Raw genomic sequence first — 22,489 nt, forward strand, 5'->3', positions numbered from 1 at the left:
CATGTATTTGGAAAGGCAAGGACTGATTAGGGATAGTCAACATGGCTTTGTGCGTGGGAAATCATGTCTCACAAACTTGATATGACTTTTTTGAGGGAGTAACAAAGATGATTGATGAAGGCAGAGTGGTAGATGTGATCTATATGGACGACAGTAAGGCGTTTGACAAGGTTCCCCATGGAAGACTGATTAGCAAGGTTAGATCTCACGGAACACAGGGAGAACTAGCCATTTGGACACAGAACTGGCTCAAAGGTAGGAGACAGAGGATGATGGTGGAGGGTTGTGTTTCAGACTGGAGGCCTGTGGCCACAAGGATCGGTGCTGGGTCCTCTACTGTTTTGTCATTTACATAAATGATTTGGATGCGAGCATAAGGGATACAGTTAGTAAGTTTGCAGATGACACCAAAATTGGAGGTGTAGTGGACAGCGAAGAGGGTTACCACACATTACAACAGGATCGTGACCAGATGGGCCAATGGGCTGAGAAGTGGCAGATGGAGTTTAATTCAGAAAAATGCGAGGTGCTGCATTTTGGGAAAGCAAATCTTAGCAGGGCTTACACAGGTAATGGTAAACTCCGAGGGAGTGTTGCTGAACAAAGAGACCTTGGAGTGCAGGCTCATAGCTCCTTGAAAGTGGAGTCGCAGGTAGATAGGATAGTGAAGGCGGCGTTTGGTATGCTTTCCTTTATTGGTCAGAGTATTGGAGTACAGGAGTTGGGAGGTCATGTTGTGGTTGTACAGGACATTGATTAGGCTACTGTTAGAATATTGCATGCAATTCTCGTCTCCTTCCTATCAGAAAGATGTTGTGAAACTTGAAAGGGTTCAGAAAAGATTTACAAGGATGTTGCCAGGGTTGGAGGATTTGAGCTATAGGGAGAGGCTGGACAGGCTGGGGCTGTTTTCCCTGAAGCGTCAGAGGCTGAGGGGTGACCTTATAGAGGTTTACAAAATTATGAGGGGCATGGATTGGATAAATATGCAAAGTCTTTTCCCTGGGGTCGGGGAGTCCAGAAATAGAGGGCATAGGTTTAGGGTGAGAGGGGAAAGATATAAAAGAGACCTAAGGGGCAACGTTTTTACACAGAGGGTGGGACGCGTATGGAATGAGCTGCCAGAGGAAGTGGTGGAGGCTGGTACAGTTGCAACATTTAAGGGTTATTTGGATGGGTATACGAATAGGAAGAGTTTGGAGGGATATGGGACGGGTGCTGGCAGGTGGGACTAGATTGGGTTGGAATTTCTGGTCGGCATGGACAGGTTGGACCGAAGGGTCTGTTTCCATGCTGTAAATCTCTATGACTCTATAACAGTACTGGTCAAATGGGAGCATGTTCAACCGAAGAAACCAAAAGACTGCACAGAGAGGTCGGACACCTCAGTTTGCATCAATGTAACAGTGAGCTCAAAGCTGTTTAGTTGGGGAAGACAGTAGAAGCAGACGAAATGTATTAATTATGATGAAATGAGGCACCTTCCTTTGTTCTTCACTCCTGGAGAGCAGCCAAGGCCCAGCCTAAGCCTCTTGGAGGTCAGGCAAAACAAAAAATGCATGAGTTGAAATAACACACACAGACAAAACATATTTTAAAGGGAACCAGTTAGTTTATTTGAATTGGGAAGTGAGAGATGTCCAAACACCGGAGTCTCACAGTGCCCGGGACCTGGGTTCAATTCCTCGCTGTGTGTGGAATTTGCCCATTCTCCCTGTGTCTGCGTGGGTTACCTCAGCGTGCTCCAGTTTCCTCCCACAGCACAAAGATGTGCAGGTTAGGTGGACTGGCCAAGCTAAATTGCCCAGTGTTCAGGGGTGTGTAGGTTAGGTGCATCAGTCAGGGATAAATATAGGCCAATAGGGTAGGGAAATGGGTCAGGGTGGGATACTCTTCAGAGAGTCGGTGCGGACTCGTTTGGCCGAATGGCCCATTTCCACACTGTAGACATCCTATAATTCTAAACATAGATGAACATGTTCGTGTCTGGGATCAAAGAAAATTGTTCGATTTCTGCTGCTAAGAATATTGTATGGATGATTTCTAAGACACATGAGAAGATAGAAACAGCAAAAGTGGTTTGAGAACATGCGACAATTAACAGGGACAAGAAACATCCACAAGTTGGATGAAGTCTAAGGAAAGAATAGTAGGAACTTTAAGTTGGCTTGATTTGCAATTGGTGAATCCTTACGTGCGGAAAGAGGCTATTTGGCCCATGGAGCCTGCACCGATCCTCCAAAGAGCATTGCATCCAGATTCATATCCTACTCCATATTGATCATGGCTAATTCACCTTGCCAACACTTCCCTGGACACTGCAGGGGCAAATTAGCATGGCCAATCCAGCTAATCTGCACATCTTTAGATTGTAGGAGGAAACCAGTGCACCCAGAGGAAATCCACACAGACACGAGGAGGTGCAAACTCAACACACACCCCCAAGGCTGAAATCGAACTGGGTCCCCATTGCTAACACTGTCACGTACTGCCGAATAGTTAAAGAATTTGTGTCTAAGTGCCAGTAATAAAGCATTAGCAACAACTTTTGTCACAGAATGTGACTGACCAAAGCAACCCTGTAGCTTTCAGAGGTATATTTTGTCTGTTTTTTTATGGAGATGTTTTGAGCCATAGGTGTCAAGCTGTTTCCTTCAAGCCAATGAAATGAACAGCTTAGGAGACTTGGGATTATTTTCCCCCCAGGTTGGAATAATAGTAGCAGCTTGAATGAATGAAGCCTAGCTCCCACAGAACCAGCGTTTCAGTTTAGCTTTCAATAGCTGTTGGGGTTCCAAAGCTGACTGTGGAAGCTGTTGCATCTCTCAGCCATGGAGTTGTCTCTGCTACCAGAATCGCATGTGAGATCATCTATTTTACTGACTTTGCCAAGGGTGTTTTTTATAGAACAGTTGTTTGGTGGTTAAATAATCTAATTTTCTGTTAAGTTTTCGAACACAGTTAAAATTATACCAATTCCTCTTTCTTTTGTTCATATTTTAACAGCAGGGTAAGAATAAAGTGTGTTTTGCTTAAAGAGTAGCGTAACCAATCAAATTATATCTTGAACACAGGACCTTACATTTGCCTTCAAAGAAGATAAAAGTTTGGATCGAGGCTAACTCCTTGTTATATTTGAAGGGAGTTTGATCTGGTCCATAATCTGTGGATGGGACAATAACATAGTGACCTCTCTCATCTTCAGATGTGGAGGAGAGAAGAAATAGGATCTTTGAAAACCATGTGAAATGTTGGGTACAAATTAGTATACACTACAATACTGAATTCAACAAGGTAAAAACAATGACTGCAGATGCTGGAAACCAGATTCTGGATTAGTGGTGCTGGAAGAGCACAGCAGTTCAAGCAGCATCCGAGGAGCAGTAAAATCGACATTTCGGGCAAAAGCCCTTCATCAGGTAAGTCTGCAGTTTTATATGGTAAAGTGAAGTTGAGAGGGTATATCAACTTCACTTCATGAGACAGTTATTAACAAATTAGTGAGAGCTGTTAGACTACCACTAGTGGCAGTATTCATCAGCACATCGGAAGGGAACATGCACCATTCAAATATGATTGCAGGTTAGCTTTCCGAGCTAATGGGTTGTCACACAAACGTTGTCACCATGCTAGATATCGTCATCAGTGCGATCTGCATGAAGTGTTGTTGTTCTCCTCCGCCTGATATTTATATGCCCCAGTCTGGAAAGGAGGGTGGTATCACTCCTGGTTTTACTTTGCAGTGATTTCTATATGAGATCTATGTCAACTTACTTGTTGATGGCATTGAAGGTTGAAAACCAGACCTCGAAGAATTTTGCACATCTGTTGAGTTTTCCTTGAATGGTTACATTGTTCCATTGGTTATGCTGTTTTTGCCATTTTGGATACACAAATACCAACCAGCAACACAACGGCACAACCAATTCTCCCTCATCTCAGTACATGCAGACAAAGAGGATGACCAATTTGACTGGGAAAGCATAACCATCCTAGGACAAGCCAACAGATGTGCACAAAATTCTTAGAGGCCTTGTTTTCAATCCGCAATGCCATCAAACATGTTGACTTAGATCCCATACACAAACCACTGCCAAGAAAACTGGATAGATACCACCCACCTTAACAGACCAGGGCATAGACATATCAGAGTAGAACAACAATGCTTCACATCAGTTGCACTGATAGCGTTAACTTACACAGTGATAAAACCATTGCATGACAACCCACGAGCTCAGTGAGCTAACCTACAACCACCTCTACAACCTGCGCTACAAATCTTCGCAAGAACCTGAAGACATTCAAATGTGCAATTAGTGTGCAGATGAGGCAGCAGTTACAACAGCAATGACAATTGGTTTGGAAGAAACAAACGTGGTACATTTATACAGGAATACTGAAGAGGAAGAATAGCAATTATGGCTGGGGCATTAATAAATTCATCCAGGCCCAGAAAATTCTCCCCAATGATGCCATGAGAAATAATGTGTGCAGCAACAATGGATCCTGAATACTTAAGACAAGGGAAAAATCTGAGACAAAGATGGCATACCTCTGTACTAGCTCAAGGATTTAACTGGTGTGTAAAAGAAAAATGCAAAATATATTATAGATGATAATTTGTTAATTGTCAAATGTTCTAGTAATTCCAGTTAGATTAATCAACAACTATTAGGACGTTATATTAGGTAGAGAATACTGGTGCAATCAGGGAGGATTATGAAACAAGATATCACAATATATCACTACATGGAGTCGAGATTGGGTGGGGGGGGGGGGGGGGGGAGAACGCAGTGGTAATATACCAAGTCCTAGTTTAGATACATGTAGTGTAGAAACCCTCTGTGCTTTTCACTATCTGAACAGTTCAGTGAAGACCCACTTGCAAGCTTATCAGTTGACTAAGAAATTTTAGGTTGAATGCTTGGAAAAGATGCTGCTGGGGAAAAAAGGGTTGAATCTGTCTTTTTGCTGCTTCTGATAAGACTTTTCCAAATAGTCATATACGCAGACTTTTCTTTTCCTGAAAGATACATTGCCCCTCCCATTAGTATGTCCAACTCCTAACAGACAGAATAACCCAATTACAAAAATAATACTTGGGGGTCCATCAAGTCAGTTTACTCTGGAATCTGACTTGTCCAGTATTACCATCAGCTCATCATAACATCCAATTCCCTCCTTAATGGTATTGTGGGTCTACTGACAAAACATTGCCTCCAGCAGTTCAACAAGGCAGCTCAGAACCACCTTCTCAAGAACTAGGGACAGGTAAAGAATACTGGCCAGCCAAAGTCCAAAGTCCATGACTCATCAGTGAATGAAAAAAAAAACCAATACTCCTTTTCCAGGCTAAATGAGTTGTCAATATCTGCAAGAAAGCTCAGCCGTAACTGGAAATAATCAATTTTGGACAGTACTTCAGGAAGGACTTAGAAATTTAGTTTAGTTTAGTTTCCCTATAGTGTGGAAACCAGTCCACACCGACCCTCTGAACAGCAACCCACCCAGACCAATTTCCCTCTGACTAATGCACCTAACACTATGTAATAATTTAGCATTGCCAATTCACCTGACCTGCGCATCTTTGGACTGTGGGAGGAAACTGGAGCACCTGGAGGAAACCTCCGCAGACACAGGGAGAATGTGCAAACTCCACACAGTCACCCAAGGCGGGAATCGAACCAGGGACACTGGTGTTGTGAGGCAGCAGTGCTAATCAGTGAGCCACCATGCCACCCCACACAATGTGAGATATTGTGTTTAGATTAGATTAGATTACTTTACTTTACAGTGTGGAAACAGGCCCTTCGGCCCAACAAGTCCACACCGACCCTACGAAGCGCAACCCACCCATACCCCTACATTTACCCCTTACCTAACACTACGGCCAATTTAGCATGGCCAATTCACCTCACCTGCACATCTTTGGACTGTGGGAGGAAACCGGAGCACCCGGAGGAAACCCACGCAGACACGGGGAGAATGTGCAAACTCCACACAGTCAGTTGCCTGAGGCGGGAATTGAACCCGGGTCTCTGGCGCTGTGAGGCAGCAGTGCTAACCACTGTGCCACCGTGCCGCCCACGTGTTATAGGTTATGTTTACCAACTCACTCACCAGCTCGCTATATTCATTAATACAGGGTTCTCGTGCATTCATTCATAACCCTTGATGTACTATAACACGGTTTAATTCATTCATTAAACTGCGATTTTAAAAGATATTTTACTATCCAACTTTAAAACAACCCTTTCTAATCAACACAAACTTTTCAAACCCATTACTGCATTTTCACACTTTACCAGCCCTTGCTACAAGCAGCATTTACCTCTGACTAACTGCAGCATACTAAACAATAGCATGCCCATCAAAAATCATTGTAATATTTATCAGCCCTTACCAACCATCTCCTGGACCTGAATAGATTCCCCAATTACTAAGTACCTATTAAATACCTTTTAACTTGGCCATTGTCCCTTTAAGAAACAACACAAAGGTCAACAACAATGCTTCTGAGGATCAGAGAGTTCAGGTGGAGGATACATTGGTAAAGCTGAGACTAGGTTAAAACAAGGACTGCGGATGCTGGAAAACAGAATCTAGATTAGAGTGGGAGAAAGTGAGGGCTGCAGATGCTGGAGATCAGAGCTGAAATGTGTTGCTGGAAAAGTGCAGCAGGTCAGGCAGCATCCAAGAAACAGGAGAATCGACATTTCGGGCATAAGCCCTTCTTTCCTGAAGAAGGGCTTATGCCCGAAACGTTGATTCTCCTGTTCCTTGGATGCTGCCTGACCTGCTGCACTTTTCCAGCAACACATTTTCAGCTCTAGATTAGAGTTGTACTGGAAAAGCACAGCAGATAAGGCAGCATCCGAGGAGCACAAAAATTGACGTTTCGGGCAAAAGCGCTTCATCAGGAATAGAGTCAGGGTGCCTGCAGAGTGGAGAGATAAATGAGAGGGGGTTGGGGGTGGGGAGAAAGTAGCATAGAGTACAATGGTTGAATGGGGGTGGGGATGAAGGTCAAAGAGGAGGGTGGAGTGGATAGGTGGAAAGGAAGAGAGGCAGGTAGGACAGGTCATGGGGATAGTGCTGAACTGGAAGGTTGGTACTGGGGTGAGGTGGGGCGGTGGGAAGGGGAAATAAGGAAACTGGTGAAGTCCACATTGATGCCCTGGGGTTGAAGTGTTCCGAGGCGGAAGATGAGGCGTTCTTCCTCCAGGCGTCGGGTGATGAGGGAGCGGCGGTGGCCCAGGACCTGCACGTCCTCGGCAGAGTGTGAGGGGAAGTTGAAATGTTGGGTCACAGGGCGGTGGGGTTGATTGGTGCGGGTGTCCTGGAGATGTTCCCGACAGCGCTCTGCTAGGAGGCGCCCAGTCTCCCCAATGTAGAGGAGACCGCATCGGGAGCAACTGATACAATAAATGATATTGATGGATGTGCAGGTAAAACTTTAATGGATGTGGAAGGCTCCTTTGGGGCCTTGGATAGAGGTGAGGGAGGTGGTGTGGGCGCAGGTTTTGCAATTCCTGCAATTCCTCCCTTCCTGGCACCCTCCCTTGCCACCGCAGGAATTGCAAATCCTGTGCCCACACCTCCTCCCTCACCTGCATCCAAGGCCCCAAAGGAGCCTTCCTGTCATAATTTCGAACCAGTTTCATGATGGCAAGTACAGTACCACAGGGATCAACATTGGGGCCTCAGCAATTTACTAACTATAGTAATAAGTTGAATAAAGCAACAAATCATACTGCAGCCAAATTTATAAATTATACAAAGATAGGTAGAAAGGTAAGCTGTGAGGAAGCAAACTCTGAAAGGAATTCAGATACATTAAGAATAGGCAAAACTTTGACAGAGCGCAACATGGGAAAATCTGAAGTGGTTTACTCTACAGGAAGAACCAAAAAGTACAATTTTATTTAAATAGGAAGAGATTTCAGAACATTGTGGTTCAGTAGGATCTTGATCAGGCTCAGTGTTCTAGTGCACATATTAAGAAATCATGTCTCACAAACTTGATTAAGTTTTTTAAACAAAGAGGATTGATGAGGGCAGAGCGGTAGATGTAATCTATATGGACTTCAGTAAGGCATTCGACAAGGTTCCCCATGAGAGACTGATTAGCAAGGTTAGAGCTCACGGAATACAGGGAGAACTAGCCATTTGGATACAGAACTGGCTCAAAGGTAGAAGACAGAGGGTGGTGGTGGAGGGTTGTGTTTCAGACTGGAGGCCTGTGACCAGTGGAGTGCCACAGAGATCGGTGCTGGGTCCTCTACTTTTTGTCATTTACATAAGTGCTTTGGATGAGAGCGTAAGGGGTAAAGTTTGCAGATGACACCAAAATTGGAGGTGTAGTGGACAGCGAAGAGGGTTACCACACATTACAACAGGATCTGGACCAAATGGGCCAATGGGCTGAGAAGTGGCAGATGGAGTTTAATTCAGATAAATGCGAGGTGCTGCATTTTGGGAAAGCAAATCTTAGCAGGACCTATACACTTAATGGTAAGGTCCGAGGGAGTGTTGCTGAACGAAGAGACCTTGGAGTGCAGGTTCATAGCTTCTCGAAAGTGGAGTCACAGGTAGATAGGATAGTGAAGGCGGTTTTTGGTATGGTCTCTTTTATTGGTCAGAGTATTGAGGACATGTTGTGGCTGTACAAGACATTGGTTAGGCCACGGTTGGAATATTGCGTACAATTCTCGTCTCCTTCCTATCAGAAATATGTTGTGAAACTTGAAAGGGTTCAGAAAAGATTTACAAGGATGATTTGAGCTATTGGGAGAGGCTGGACAGGCTGGGGCTGTTTTCCCTGGAGCGTCGGAGGCTGAGGGGTGACCTTATAGAAGTTTACAAAATTATGAGGGGCATGGATAGGGTAAAGAGACCTAAGGGGCAACTTTTTCACACAGAGGGTGGTACATGTATGGAATGAGCTGCCAGAAGACGTGGTGGAGGCTGGTACAATTGCAACATTTAAGAGGCATCTGGATGGGTATATGAATAGGAAGGGTTTGGAGGGATATGGGTCGGGTGCTGGCAGGTGGGACTAGATTGGGTTGGGATATCTGGTCGGCATGGATGGGTTGGACCGAAGGGTCTGTTTCCATGCTGTACATCTCTATGACTCTAAGTACACATGCAAACGTCAAGTAATTAGGAAGAGCTTAACTGCAATACAGATTGAGTAAAAAAGTGACAAAGTCTTGCTCTGATTGTACAGGGTACCGGTTGAGGCCATACCTGGACTACTGCTAGCAGTTCTATTCTCCTTACTTAGATAACAATATACTTGTGCTGGAAGCAGTGACCCAATGTCACATTATCACTGGACTATTAATCCAGGGACCTGGGCTTGAATCTCACCATGACAGATGGTGGTATTTGAATTGAATATAAATCTGGAATTAATGGTCTAATGGTGACCACAGACAAAACAATAATGCCCTTTAGGTAAGGAAACCGCCATCCTTACCTGGTCTGGTGTATGTGACTCCAAAACCACTGCAGTATCGCTGACTCTCAACTACCCTTTTGGCAGTTAGGAATGGGTGTGAGCATTGTTTACATCCTGTGAATGAATAGAAACGTCTGGAGAAGATTCAGGAGGTTAATTCTGAGATAAATGAATTGTCTGATGAGGAAAAGTTGAGCCTAGAAGAATTGATAGGCGATCTATTTGAAATAATTTGAGGGATGGTGCAGGTGGGAGGCGTTCAGATTTGTTGGACATTGGGACCGGTTCTGGGGATGGTGAGACTATTACAAATTGGATAGTCTACATCTGAACCAGACTGGAACCAATGTACTTGGGGGAGTTTTTGCTACTGCTGTTAGGGAGGTTTTAAACTAATGTGGCAAGGAGCTGGGAACCAGAAGAGAAGACAAGTAGGCAGCGAGGTGGAAACTGGAGACTGTAAGAATCATGAAGATAGCATTAATAAGGGTAAGAGTAGGCAGAGAGCAGATGACACAAAAGAACTGGTGGCCTGAAGTGCATACACTTTAATGCAAGTAATATAATGGATAAGGCAGATGAATTTAGGGCCTGGATTGGTGCCTGGGAGTATGACGTTATTGCAATCACAGAGACTTGGTTGAAGGAAGGACATAATTGGCAACTAAACGTTCCAGGATATAGACGCTTCAGACAGGACAGGGAGGGAAGTAAAAGGAAGGGAGTTGCTACATTGCTAGTCAGGGATGATATCATGGCTGTGCTAAAGGAGGACACTATGGAGGGCTTGAGTAGTGAGACATTATGGGTGGAGCTGAGACATAAGAAGGGTGCCGTTACACTGTCGGGGCTGTATTACAGGCCTCCCAACAGTGAGCCTGAGGTAGAAGAACAAATGGGTAAACAGATTATGGAAAGATGTAGAGGCAACGGAGTGGTGGTGATGGGAGTTTTTAATTTTCCCAAAATTGACTGGGATTCACTTGGTGTCAGAGGTCTGGATGGGGCAGAATTTGTAAGAAGCGTCAAGGAGAGTTTTCTAAAACAGTATGTCAGTAGACCGAAGGAAGGGGCCATTTTGGACCTGGTATTGGGGAATGAGCCCGACCAGGTGGTAGAAGTTGCGGTGGAGGATTTCTTTGAGAATAGTGACCACAATTCTAAGTTTTAGAATATTCGTAGACAGAGAGTGGTCCTAAGGGAAGAGTACTAAATTGGGCCAAAGCCAATTATATCAAAATTAGGCAGGAGCTGGGAAATGTGGATTGGACACAGCTATTTGAAGGAAAGTCTACCTTTGAGATGTGGGAGGCTTTCAAAGATAGGTTAAAGATAATGTAGGATAGGCATGTCCCATTAAAAGCAAAGGATAGGAAAGGCACGATTCATGAACCATGGATGACAGGAGAAATGACATCACCACAGGAAATAACATCACCAACCCAAAGAAACCCAAACATATAAACAGAAAGCAGGAATCATGTACACTGCTTCACCTAAGGCCCACTGAAGATGTTATTACCCTGTGGGATGACGAAACGTCTGAAAATAAATCTCCCAACTCAGCGAGCAAACCTACATATAGAACCTGAACCATAAATCTTCTTAAAACTCGCTATGACAGGAGAAATCACGTGACTAACCAAGAGGAAAAGGGAAGCGCACATAAGATCCAGGCAGCTAAGAACAGAACCGTCCCTGGAGGAATATCGGGAGAGTAGGACCAGTCTTAAACGAGGAATCAAGCGGGCTAAAGGGGTAATGAAATGCTTTAGCAAGCAGAATTAAGCAGAATCCCAAAGCATTTTATTCTTATGTAAGCAGCAATGGGTAAACAGAGAAAGGATTGGTCCATTAAAGGATAATGAAGGAAGGCTGTGTGTTGAACCTGAAATAATGGATGAGATTTTGAATGATTACTTTGCATCAGTGTTCATTGAGGAGAGTGATATGCCGAATGTTGAGATTAGAGGCTAGAAGTTTGATAACTCTGGATCACGTTGACAGAAGTAGGGAAGATGTGTTGGGTAGGCTACACGCTTTTCAGGTGGTCAAACCCCCAGGATCGGATGGGATCTATCCCAGGTTGCTGAGGGAGGTGAGCGAGGGAATAGCTGGGACCCTGACAAGTACCTTTGTAGCACCCTTAAACACAGGTGAGGTGCCAGAGGACTGGAGGGTTGCTCATGTTATCCCCCTGTATAAGAAGGGTAGTTGGGATATTCCAGGTAACTACAGACCAGTGAGCCTGACGTCACTGGTGGGAAAGTTGCTGGAGAAGTTTCGGAGGGATAGGAACTATTTATATTTGGGAAAGAATGGGCTTATCAGTGATAGGCAACATGGTTTTGTATCAGATAAATCATGCTTTACCAACTTAATAGAGTTCTTTGAGGAAGTGACCAAGTTGATGGATGATGGGCTGTAGATGTCATTTTTTTTAGATTAGATTCCCTACAGTGTAGAAACAGGCCCTTCAGCCCAACAACTCCACACCAATCCTCCGAAGAGTAACCCACCCAGTCCAATTTCCTTCTGACTAATGTACCTAACATTATGGGCAATTTAGCATGTCCAATTCACCTGGCCTGCACATCTTTGGACTTTAGTAAGGCATTTGATAAGGTTCCCCATGGTAAACTAATGGTGAAAGTGAAGTCACATGGTGTGCAGGGTTTTCTAGCTAGATGGATAAAGAACTGGTTGAGCAACAGCAGACAGAGTAGTAGTTGAAGTGAGGTTCTCAAAATGGAGAAAGGTGACCAGTGGTGTTCTACAGGGATCCGTGCTGGGGCCACTGCTGTTTGTAATATGCATAAATGACCTGGAAGAGGGCACTGTTGGTATGATCAGCAAGTTTGCAGGTGACACGAAGATTGGAGTAGCAGAAAGACTGTCAAAAGGGTACAGGAGAATATAGATAGACTGGAGAGTTGGGCGGAGAAGTGGCAGATGGAGTTCAATCCAGGCAAATGTGAAGTGATGCATTTTGGGAAGTATAATTTTAGAGCGAATTATACAGTAAACGGAAGAGCCTTGGGAAACATTGATGAGCAGAGAGATCTGGGAGTTCAGGTCCATTGTACTCTGAAGGAGGCTGCACAGGTGGATAGAGTGGTCAAGAAGGCATCTGGTATGTTTGCTTTCATCAGACGGGGTATTGAGTATAAAAGCTGGCAGGTCATGTTAAAATTGTACACGACATTGGTTTGGCCGCATTTAGAATACTGCGTACAGTTCTGGTTGCTACATAACCAAAAGGATGTGGACGCTTTGGTGAGGGTGCAGAGAAGGTTTACGAGGATGTTACCTGGTATAGAATTTGCTAGCTATGAAGAGAGGTTGAGTAGGTTAGGTTTGTTTTCTTGAGAAAAAAAGGAGATCGGGGAGAAACCTGATTGAGGTGTACAAAATCATGAATGGTATAGACAGGTAGATAGAGATAAGCTTTTTCCCCAGGGTGAAGGATTCAATGACGAGAGGTCACGCTTTCAAGGAGAGGGATGAAAAGTTTAAGGGGAATACACGTCCCAAGTACTCTACACAGAGGGTGGTAGGTGCCTGGAATGCGTTGCCAGCAGAGGTATTTGAGACAGGCATGGTAGATTCATTTCAGATGCGTCTGGACAGATGCAAGAGTACGTGGGGAGCAGAGGGATACAGATGCTTAGGACTTGGGACGATAGGTTTAGACAGTGGATTTGGATCAGCTCAGGCTTGGAGGGCCGAATGGCCTGTTTCTGGGATGTAAACGTTCTTTGTTCTTTTTGTTCTTTGAGGCTTGACAGGGTAAGTGCCAAGATATTATTTCTGCTTGCGTGAGAATCAAGAACTCAGAGCTACAGTTTCACAATTTAATATAATTGTCTAATTAAGATAGAAATGAGAAAACTGTTACCCACAATCATTAAGAATACTCTTTTTCAGAAAACATGGTCATTGACTACATCATAACAGGACACTCAGATAAATTCAAGGTAGTCAGGCAGATTCACATGGTTTCATGAGTTTTTAGACATGATTCCCTATCTGAGCTCTTTGAAGTAACACGTACTCTGTGGATAAAGGGGAACGAGAAGATGTACCATATGTACGTTTCCAGAAGGCATTTTTCATTTCCTATGGTGCCATTAAAGGATACAGTGGAAGATAAAAGTTCATAGTGCAGAGACAACACTGCCATGGAGAGACAGACCAGCTAACAGCAAGGGAGAAAGCGAGGACTGCAGATGCTGGAGATCCGAGTCGAAGAGTGTGATGTTGGAAAAGCACAGCCAGTCAGGCAACATCCAAGGAGCGGGAGAATACTCAGATTCTTGCAGAGGGAGGAGAAGAACTTCTTCACGGTAGACATCCTTCGAAGATTATAAGATTATAATTAACTGGGAGAAAGTGAGTACTGCACATCCTGGACATCAGAGTCGAAGAGAGTGCTGGAAAACCACAGCTTCAGAGAACATCTCTGGGACACATGCACGAAACAACCTTACCACCCCCGCGTCTGAACAGTTTTACTCCCCCCCCCTCCACCAATGACGTGCAGATCCTGGATTGCCCCCGCCACCAAACACTTATCACATGACGCCTGGAGGAAGAACACCTCATCTTCTGCCTTCCGACCCTTCAACCACAATCAATGTGGATTTCACCAGATTGTTCATTTCCCTTCCCTCCACCTTATCCTAGATCCAACCATCCAACTTGGGACTGCCCTCTTGACCTGACTATCTTTCCTCCCACCAACCCACTCTACTCTCCTGTCCGACCTATCACCTTCACCCCCAACTTCATCTCCCTTCGCATTCTCAGCTACATTCCCCCAGTCCCAGCCCCCTCCCATTTATCTCTCAACCCCCTTGGACCACCCCTCATTCCTGATGAAGAGCCTCTGCTCGAAATGTCAATTCCCCTGCTCCTCAGATGCTGCCTGACCAGCTGTGCTTTCCCAGCACTACAGCCTTTGACAGCTAACATCAAACAGACCATAACTGGGTCTGTTATAAAAAAATATACCTGAGGCACAACAATGGTTACAAGCACTCGAGTCTCAACTATTCACAATTTCTATAAATGATTTGAATTAAGGAACCAAAAGGCATGATGGTTAAATTTGCTAACGATGCAAAGCTAGGTAGGAAAGTAGACTTAGGTATGAAAGTAAACCTAGGTTAGGGTGGCACAGTGGCTAGCACTGCTGTCTCACAGCGCCAGGGACCTGTTTTCAATTCCAGCCTCGGGCAACTATCTCTGTGGTGTTTGCACATTCTCCCTGTGTCTACAGGGAGACACTGGTTTCCTCCCACAATCCAAAGATGTGCAGGTTAGACGAATTAGCCTTGCTAAATTGCCCATAGGATTCGGGGATGTATAGGTTAGGTGCATTAGTCAAGGATAAATATAGGATAACATGGTATGGAAATGGGTCTGGGTCACTCTTCAGACGTCAGTGTGGATCCGTGGGGCTGAAGGACCTGCTTCCACACTGTAGGGATTCTATGATTCTAGACATGAGGGAGTTATAAAATAGATAGATAGGTTAGGTGATTAGGCAAAGATCTGGGAAAAAAAATATGAAGTTGCAAAATGTGGAGGAAGAATAAAAGAATTACCTAAATGGTGAGAGATCTGAATGCCCCAATTCATGAACTGCAAAAGGTTAATATGAAAGTACACCAACTAATTGGGAAAGCAAGTAGAATGCTACCATTCATTTTAAGGGGAAGTAAATGCAAAAGTAGATAAGTCATGTTTCAGTTATACATGGCAGTAGTGAGATCATATCTGGAATAGAATGCACTGCCAGTTTAGAACTTAAATGTAAATACACCGCAAAAAATTCAAAGAAGGTTTTACCAGACTAATACCTGGATTGAGGAAAGATTGAACAGAAAATGCCATTGGATCCAAGCATTACAACAACTATCTTGATTGAAACAAACAGGACCCCTGAGAAGATTTGACTGGACAGACATAAAATGCTTTCACTGTGGGTGAATCCAGAAATAGGACCTTCCTGTTTGAAAATAAGGGTCACCCACATAAGACTGAGATAAGAAGTAGTTATTTCTCTCAGATGGTTGGTTGTCTTTGGAACTTTATTCCTCAAAGGGGGAAATAGAGGCAGATACTTTGAACATTTTCAAGGGCAGAGACAGATGGTTGATAAGCAAAGGAATGTAAAGTTGTCATTAAGAGTTAGCAATAATGGAATTGAGGTTAAAATCATTGCAAGTCTTACTGAATGAGTGTGCTGGGCCCAAAGGCTGAGTGGCAGGCTTCTGCTCTTAATTCTACATTGATAAAGATAAATTCAAGGCTGCTTGGCAGATTTCAAGTCAAGTGATTTCTAAAGAATTCCCTCCACCCCAAAGAGGAGCAACTCATCATAGCAACTTCTGATCTTCATAATTAAAATCTATCTGTGCGGTTGCCAGACAATATCTGTTCACTTATAATGCCAAATTATATGTCCAATAAACTTGCAAGCAAAGCTTGTATTAAAAATTCAGACAAGGAGTATTTATTTACCAACCCAGTCAAAACCTCTTCATCTTGATTATTTTATTCTTATTCAAAAGCTAAAGCAGTAATCCGAAATAACAAAGTCTAAAGAAACAAAGGTTCATTTGCTCCCTATACTTAATAAATTAAGTTGCATGGCCTCGGCTCTTATTGAAGTAGCAATACAACACAGCACACGAACAAGCCTTTTCAGCCCACCAAGCCAGTGTTGATTCCTCATCCTTACTTAGACCCACTATTTATTGCCCACGCACAGTATCTACCCCTCTGTTTGTCTAACATTCAGATATATAACAAGATATGCCCAAACAGTATGAATTTGCCGGCAATCACCACCTCCACTGCCAGTACATTCCAAGCACTCAACAACCTTTGTATTAAAAATCTTTGCAGCACTTCTCCCCTAAACCTTACCCCTTTCACCTTGAATCTGTGCCCTCTTGCAGTTCACCGGTCCACCCTAGGAAAAAGCCTCTCATAATTTTGCAGACCTCTATCAGGTTGCCTCGCAGTCTCAGTTTTTCCAGTGAAAAGAGAGTTTATCCAACCTCTCCTCATAACTAAGACCAGGCAACCTCCTGGTCAACCTTATTTGCACCTTCCAGAACTGCATGTAATATTCTAAACATGGTCTGATTAAAGTTGTATACAGCTGTAACATAACTTGCCAACGTTTACATTCGATGCCCCAGTCAGTCAAGGCCAAGGTGCTGTGTAACTGCTTGAACATATCACCCACCTCTGTCGCTCCTGTGGACCTGTATGCCCAGATTCTTCCTTATGTCAATATTCCTAAAAGTTGTGTCATTTACTGTATAATTCACATCTGAATTCCATCTTACAAGATACATCACCTCGCATTTGTCCAGATTAGACTCCATCTGTCATTTCACTGCCCAAATCTGCAATCTATCCCACTGTATCCTTTAACAATCCTCCCCACTATTTGCAATTCTGCCAACTTTGGTGTCATGTGCAAATTCAGTCATCAAAATGCCTACATTTTCCTCCAGATATTTAGATTACAAACAACAAAGCACAAACCCCTATGGAACACTAATAGTTACTGATCTCCATTCCAAAAAGCCCTCTTCCATCTCTACTCTATGACCAAGTTAAAAACAACACAATTCCAGGTTATAATCCAACAGGTTTATTTGGAAATACTATCTTTCAGAGCGCTGTTCCTTCATCACATAAGTATGAGCAGGATCATAAAACACAGAATTTACAGCAAAAGATCAATGTCATGCATGCAACTAATATGGTATATTGAAAAACTCTAGGTTGCTATTAAGTCTTTCATCATTTAGAATGGGTTGCAGGTTTCAGTTCATTACTATGTAAATTCCAGAACTTCTTTTCAGTCACCCTCCCAAGATAACTTATGATTTTATTTTAAAAAGTGGCACCTCAGCTCAGACAATGTATTAAAGGTGTGAGGTTAGATTCAGTCTGCATCCCAATCTTGAGTCAGACTGGTTGTATTTCCAAAGTAGGATTTTATAAAATGTTACTTGGATTAACTGCCTGCATTGATGCCTGCAGATTGCGTGCTTTTCAAATAAAATAGAATGTAACTGCAATTACAATTCTGCAAATGCAAATTCACCCCATAGACTTATGTGCTTGTGAGGGGCAGAGAATGAGTACGTGTGTGTAGGGGAGAGTGCGAATGCGAGCGCATGAAAGTGCCTGTCGGTGTTTTGGGGGGCCAGGGGGCGCCGTGTGTGCATGCATCTGACAGAGAGCATGTGTATGAGATACTGTCTCACTTATGCAGACCCTATGTAATAGTATGTATGCATGCAAGTAAGAGTGTGTGGTGTAGTGGGGTCACCTGTAATCTGACATGAACCCAAAGTTCTGGCTGAGACCCTCCTCATGGGTATTGAACTTGGCTATCAGCCTCTGCTCAGCCACTGAGCATTGCTGCGTATCCCAAAGTCCGCCTTGGAGGATGGTCATCCAAAGATCAAGGCCAAATGACCCTGACCAGTGAAGCGTTCCTCAGCTTTTTGGGGGGGGAGGGGGGGGGGGGAATCATCCTTGTCTGGCAATTGTTACACTGTTTCCATTCATCCACTGTCGTAGCATTTGCTTGGTCTTGCCAACGTACCTTGCCAACAGCCTACGAGATAGACGATGCTGGCCAAGTCAAGAGTACTTGCTGTGTACAGGGTGGGTGGTGTCTCCACACATAATGGTCATATCCATGTCGACACAGACATATCATGCAGTGGTCACCATGACAGGGTTGTATGGCGTGGTGGCCAACGTTGCCCTGAAAGCTGGGCAGTTTGCTGCAAACAATCGTCTGTTTAAGGTTTGGTGGTCGTTTAAAGGTGAGAAGTGGAGCCATAGGGATGGTCCTGAAAAGGGCCTCATCTTGATTGATAACGTATTGCAGGCTGCAAACAACAGTGTAGTTTCTTTTCTCCTAGGACGTATTGGACAACAAAGGACACCCTATCAGTCGCATCCTGTGTCTGTCTCCTCAGGGGGTCATTATGGTTTCTCGCTGTGGCACGTCGGAACTGGAGATCAATGAGTTGAGCATCGTACCCTGTTCCTATGAGGACGTCCTTCAGCACCTCCGTATGTCCATCGTGTTCCTCCTCATCTGAACAGATCCTGTATATGCACAGGGCTTGTCTGTAGGGGATGGCTGTTTTAGTATGTTTAGGGTGGAAGTACAGTATTGTGAGGTTTTCTGTGGGCTTGCGGGAGAGTGAAGTACTGAGGTGCCCGTCCTGGATGGAGATGTGTGTGCTAAACCTTACGTTATCTCAAGAATGTGACTTAAAAGTAGTTCTAGGATTTACATATTAACGAACTGAAACGGACTATTTTATGTTGAAAGATTGGAGCAACTGGGCTTGTATACCCTTGAGTTTAGAAGACTGAGAGGGGATCTAATTGAGACGTATAAGATTATTAAAGGATTGGACACTCTGGAGGCAGGAAACATGTTTCCGCTGATGGGTGAGTCCCGAACCAGAGGACACAGCTTAAAAATAAAGGGTAGGCCATTTAGGACAGAGATGAGGAGAAACTTCTTCACCCAGAGAGTGGTGGGTGTGTGGAATGCTCTGCCCCAGAAGGCAGTGGAGGCCCAGTCTCTGGATTCGTTTAAGAAAGAGTTGGATAGAGCTCTCAAGGATAGTGGAATCAAGGGTTATGGAGATAAGGCAGGAACAGGATTCTGATTGAGGATGATCAGCCATGATCATAATGAATGGTGGTGCAGGCTCGAAGGGCAGAATGGCCTACTCCTGCATCTATTGTCTACTGTCTATTGAAACCTGCAACCCATTCTAAAAGATCAAAAATGTAACAACAATCTGGGTTTTTTTTTCAATATATCTTATTAGTTGCATGCATGACTCTGACCTTTTGCTATTAATTCTGTGTCTTATGATCCTGCTCTACAACAACCTGATGCAGGAGCAGCACTCAGAGCTAGCACTTCCAAATAAACCTGCTGGACTATAGCCTAGTATAGTGTGATTTTGACTTTATCCACATCAGTCTAGCACCGGCACCTCCACATCATTTCTATGACCAAGCCAGTTTTGCATCCTTCTAGCCAATTCATCACAGATCCCATGAGACTCTACCTTCTCTACCAGCCTGCCATGAGGTACCTTATCAAATGCCTTACTAAAGTCCATATGGACATTATTCACTGCCCTGCCCTCAACAATCATTCTCGTCATCTCAAGAAACTCAAACATATTGGTACGGTACTACCTTCCCTGAACAAACCCATGCTGCCTATGACTATAAAGTCCATTCGCTACCAAAGGTGAATAAATCCTGTCTGCGATTTGAGAAGATTTGTACTTCAGGTTGTGGTTCAGATTCTAATTTTGCTTGCTGCACTTGTAGATTTGTTCTCAGATGTTGTGAACCTCTGATGAAGCTTGGTCTATTGTGGTGGGTGATATCACTTCAGGTTCTTTTTCTGAGAGGTTGGTAAACGGGGTCCAAATCGATAAGTTTGTTAATGGAGTTCTGGTTGAATGCCAGGCCCTGAGGAATTCCCATGCATGTTGTTGTTTCGCCTGTCGCCCCTTCATCTATGTGTATCAATGACAAGTGATAGTTGGTCATGTCTTTTGCTGACTTGTTGGTGCTAATGTATTCTGGTGGCTAGTTTCCTGCCTGTCTGCCCAATGTAATGTTTGTTGCAGTCCTTGCAGAGTATTTCATATATGATGGCGGTTCTGTTGGTCGTTGGGACGGGATCCTTTAAACTCATCAGGAGCCACTTCAGTGCAGTGGGCTACCATGAGGCCGAGGGGTCGGAATAGTCTGGTCGTCATCCCCATGATGTCTTTACTATATGCCTAGAGTTTCTGGGCGTCTTGTGTATTCTTGTTTTTGGCGTTGGAATCGGTGGACTGTGTTTATCAGGTACCCGTTTTCCCAAATACGTTGTGCTGGTGTTTTTCCTCGGCTGCTCTTCGTGCCTGGGTGCTGCAGTGTGTTGTTTATTAATGTGAATAATTTAAATAATGCTGATGCAGCCCAGTTTGTGGGTGTTGCATGATTGCTCCTGCAGTTGAGTATCTGGTCAGTGTGCACGGCTTTCCTATAAACGCTGGTCTGCAGCTCTCCATTGGCTTTGCACCCTGTGACATCTAGGAGGGGAGTCCATTTTTCTTCTCTTCCTCTTTGGTAAACTTTATACCAGTAAGGATGTTATTTGTGTGTTTGTGAGTTTCTTCTAATTTGTTGCGTTTCATGATGACAAAGATGTCATTCACATAGCAGACCCAAAGCTTGGGCTGGAGTTTGGGAAGGGTTGTTCATTCTAACCTCTGCATAACTGCTTCAGCGAAGAGTCCTGATATTGGTGATCCCATAGGCGTCCCCATTACTTGTTTGGAGGTCTTGTCACTGAAGGTGAAGTGGGTAGTGAAGCACAGGTCTATTTGTTTGAGGATGCTGTCCTCGCTGATCGAGGTATTGCTGTCAAGGTGTTTGCGTCCTCGGTTCGTCTAGCAGTGAGGCCAGTGTTTCTTTAGCCAAGGTGATGTTTATTGTGAATAGGGCCTTCACATGCAAGTAAACCATGACCTCATCATATTCTACCTTGATGTCTTTGATATGTTAAGGAATTCCTGGGTGCAGAGGATGGAGAGACTTGAGTCATCAACTAGGTGTTTCAGTTTGCATTGCAGTTTCTTTGCTAGTCTGTATGTTGGTGTACCAGAAAGTGAGACTATGAATCTGAGAGGGGCCCCTTGATTATGTACCTTTGGCAATCCATACAAACAGTGGATGATGGATCTTTCAGGTTTCATTCTTTGGAGATCTGTCTTTTTAATTTCATTTGTCTCGTGAAGTTTCCTCAGAGCTGTTGTAATACAGTTTTCTCGCTGTGGAGTTGGTCCATCGCCACCTGCTGGTAGATATCTGTATCTGTCAATAGTGTGTTTGATTTTGCGATGTCTTGTATTCTGTTCAGGATGACTGTCATGCGCCCTTTGTCTGCCGGTAGGATTACAATATTCCTGATGAAGGGCTCCTGCCCAAAATGTTGATTTTCCTGTTCCTCGGATGCTACCTTACCTGCTGTGCATTTCCAGCACCACTCTGATCTTTACGATATTTCTGTCTTTTCTGAGTCCTTCACGGCTTTCCATTCCAGTGTGTTGAGGTATTCCCTTCTTTCTTTCTGCTTAATGTTGCTGCTTGCTGGATTTCTTCCTTAAGTCCGTTATCTTTCAGGGTGGATTCCAGTGCTGCCAGGATACCGTTTTTGTCCACTTCCCTGTGGTTGAAGTTCATGCCTTGTACTAGGGTGGCTTTTTCTGTGAGAGAGTGGTCAGCCCAACAGGTTCTTTGTCCAAGTATCTCAACTGTCCATGTTATTGCTGTTCAGAAGCTTCACCAGATTTTCTTGTAGGGCTCATCTTTTCTTTGGTCCGCTATTGTTTAGTGTTGGTCCGCTATTGTTAGTGTTGGTCCGCTATTATTAGTGTTGATGACTTGTTCTAGCGTACTTGTCCATTCATGGTCAGTCACGTTAATGCAGACTTTTTTTGGCGCAAAATTTCTCATTTGAATTTATGGAGTCGGTTGTAGGCGTCATTTATCATTTCTTGTAGTATCCTGCAGTCATTCTGTTCTGCTGTTCTTCTAGCTTGTGGAGTGTTGAAAGATGGTTTATATTTGACACATCTTGGCAATAGGAGAAAGTGAGGACTGCAGATGCTGGAGATCAGAACTGAAAAATGTGTTGCTGGAAAAGCGCAGCAGGTCAGGCAACATCCAAGGAGCAGGAGAATCGACGTTTCGGGCATGAGCCCTTCTTCAGGAATGAGGAAGGTGTGCCAAGCAGGCTGAGATAAAAGGTAGGGAGGAGGGACTTGGGGGAGGGGCGTTGGGAATGCGATAGGTGGAAGGAGGTCAAGGTGAGGGCGATAAGCCGGAGAGGAGGTGGGGGCGGAGAGGTCGGGAAGAAGATTGCAGGTCAAGAAGGCGGTGCTG

General features: G+C 44.1%; 1 protein-coding gene across 6 annotated transcripts in view; it reads right to left on the minus strand.

The window, feature by feature from the left end:
• The window catches only part of znf318 (zinc finger protein 318), a 116,839-nt gene that overhangs the window by 83,241 nt on the left and 11,109 nt on the right, over positions 1-22,489 (minus strand). For 4 of the 6 annotated variants that reach the window (XM_043687406.1, XM_043687408.1, XM_043687410.1 and 1 more), the window contains one exon: positions 13,608-13,821. The exons of 1 other annotated variant lie outside the window; for it this stretch is intronic. In XM_043687406.1, coding sequence (XP_043543341.1) covers positions 13,608-13,627 — 20 coding nt within the window. In that variant the 5' untranslated portion in view covers positions 13,628-13,821. Of the gene's footprint in view, positions 1-9,484; positions 9,581-13,607; positions 13,822-22,489 lie in introns of all 6 variants that reach the window. One more of the 6 variants, XM_043687412.1, reaches the window with a different exon arrangement.

This window comes from Chiloscyllium plagiosum, chromosome 3 (genome assembly GCF_004010195.1).
Source record: "Chiloscyllium plagiosum isolate BGI_BamShark_2017 chromosome 3, ASM401019v2, whole genome shotgun sequence".
Lineage (NCBI taxonomy): Eukaryota > Metazoa > Chordata > Chondrichthyes > Orectolobiformes > Hemiscylliidae > Chiloscyllium > Chiloscyllium plagiosum.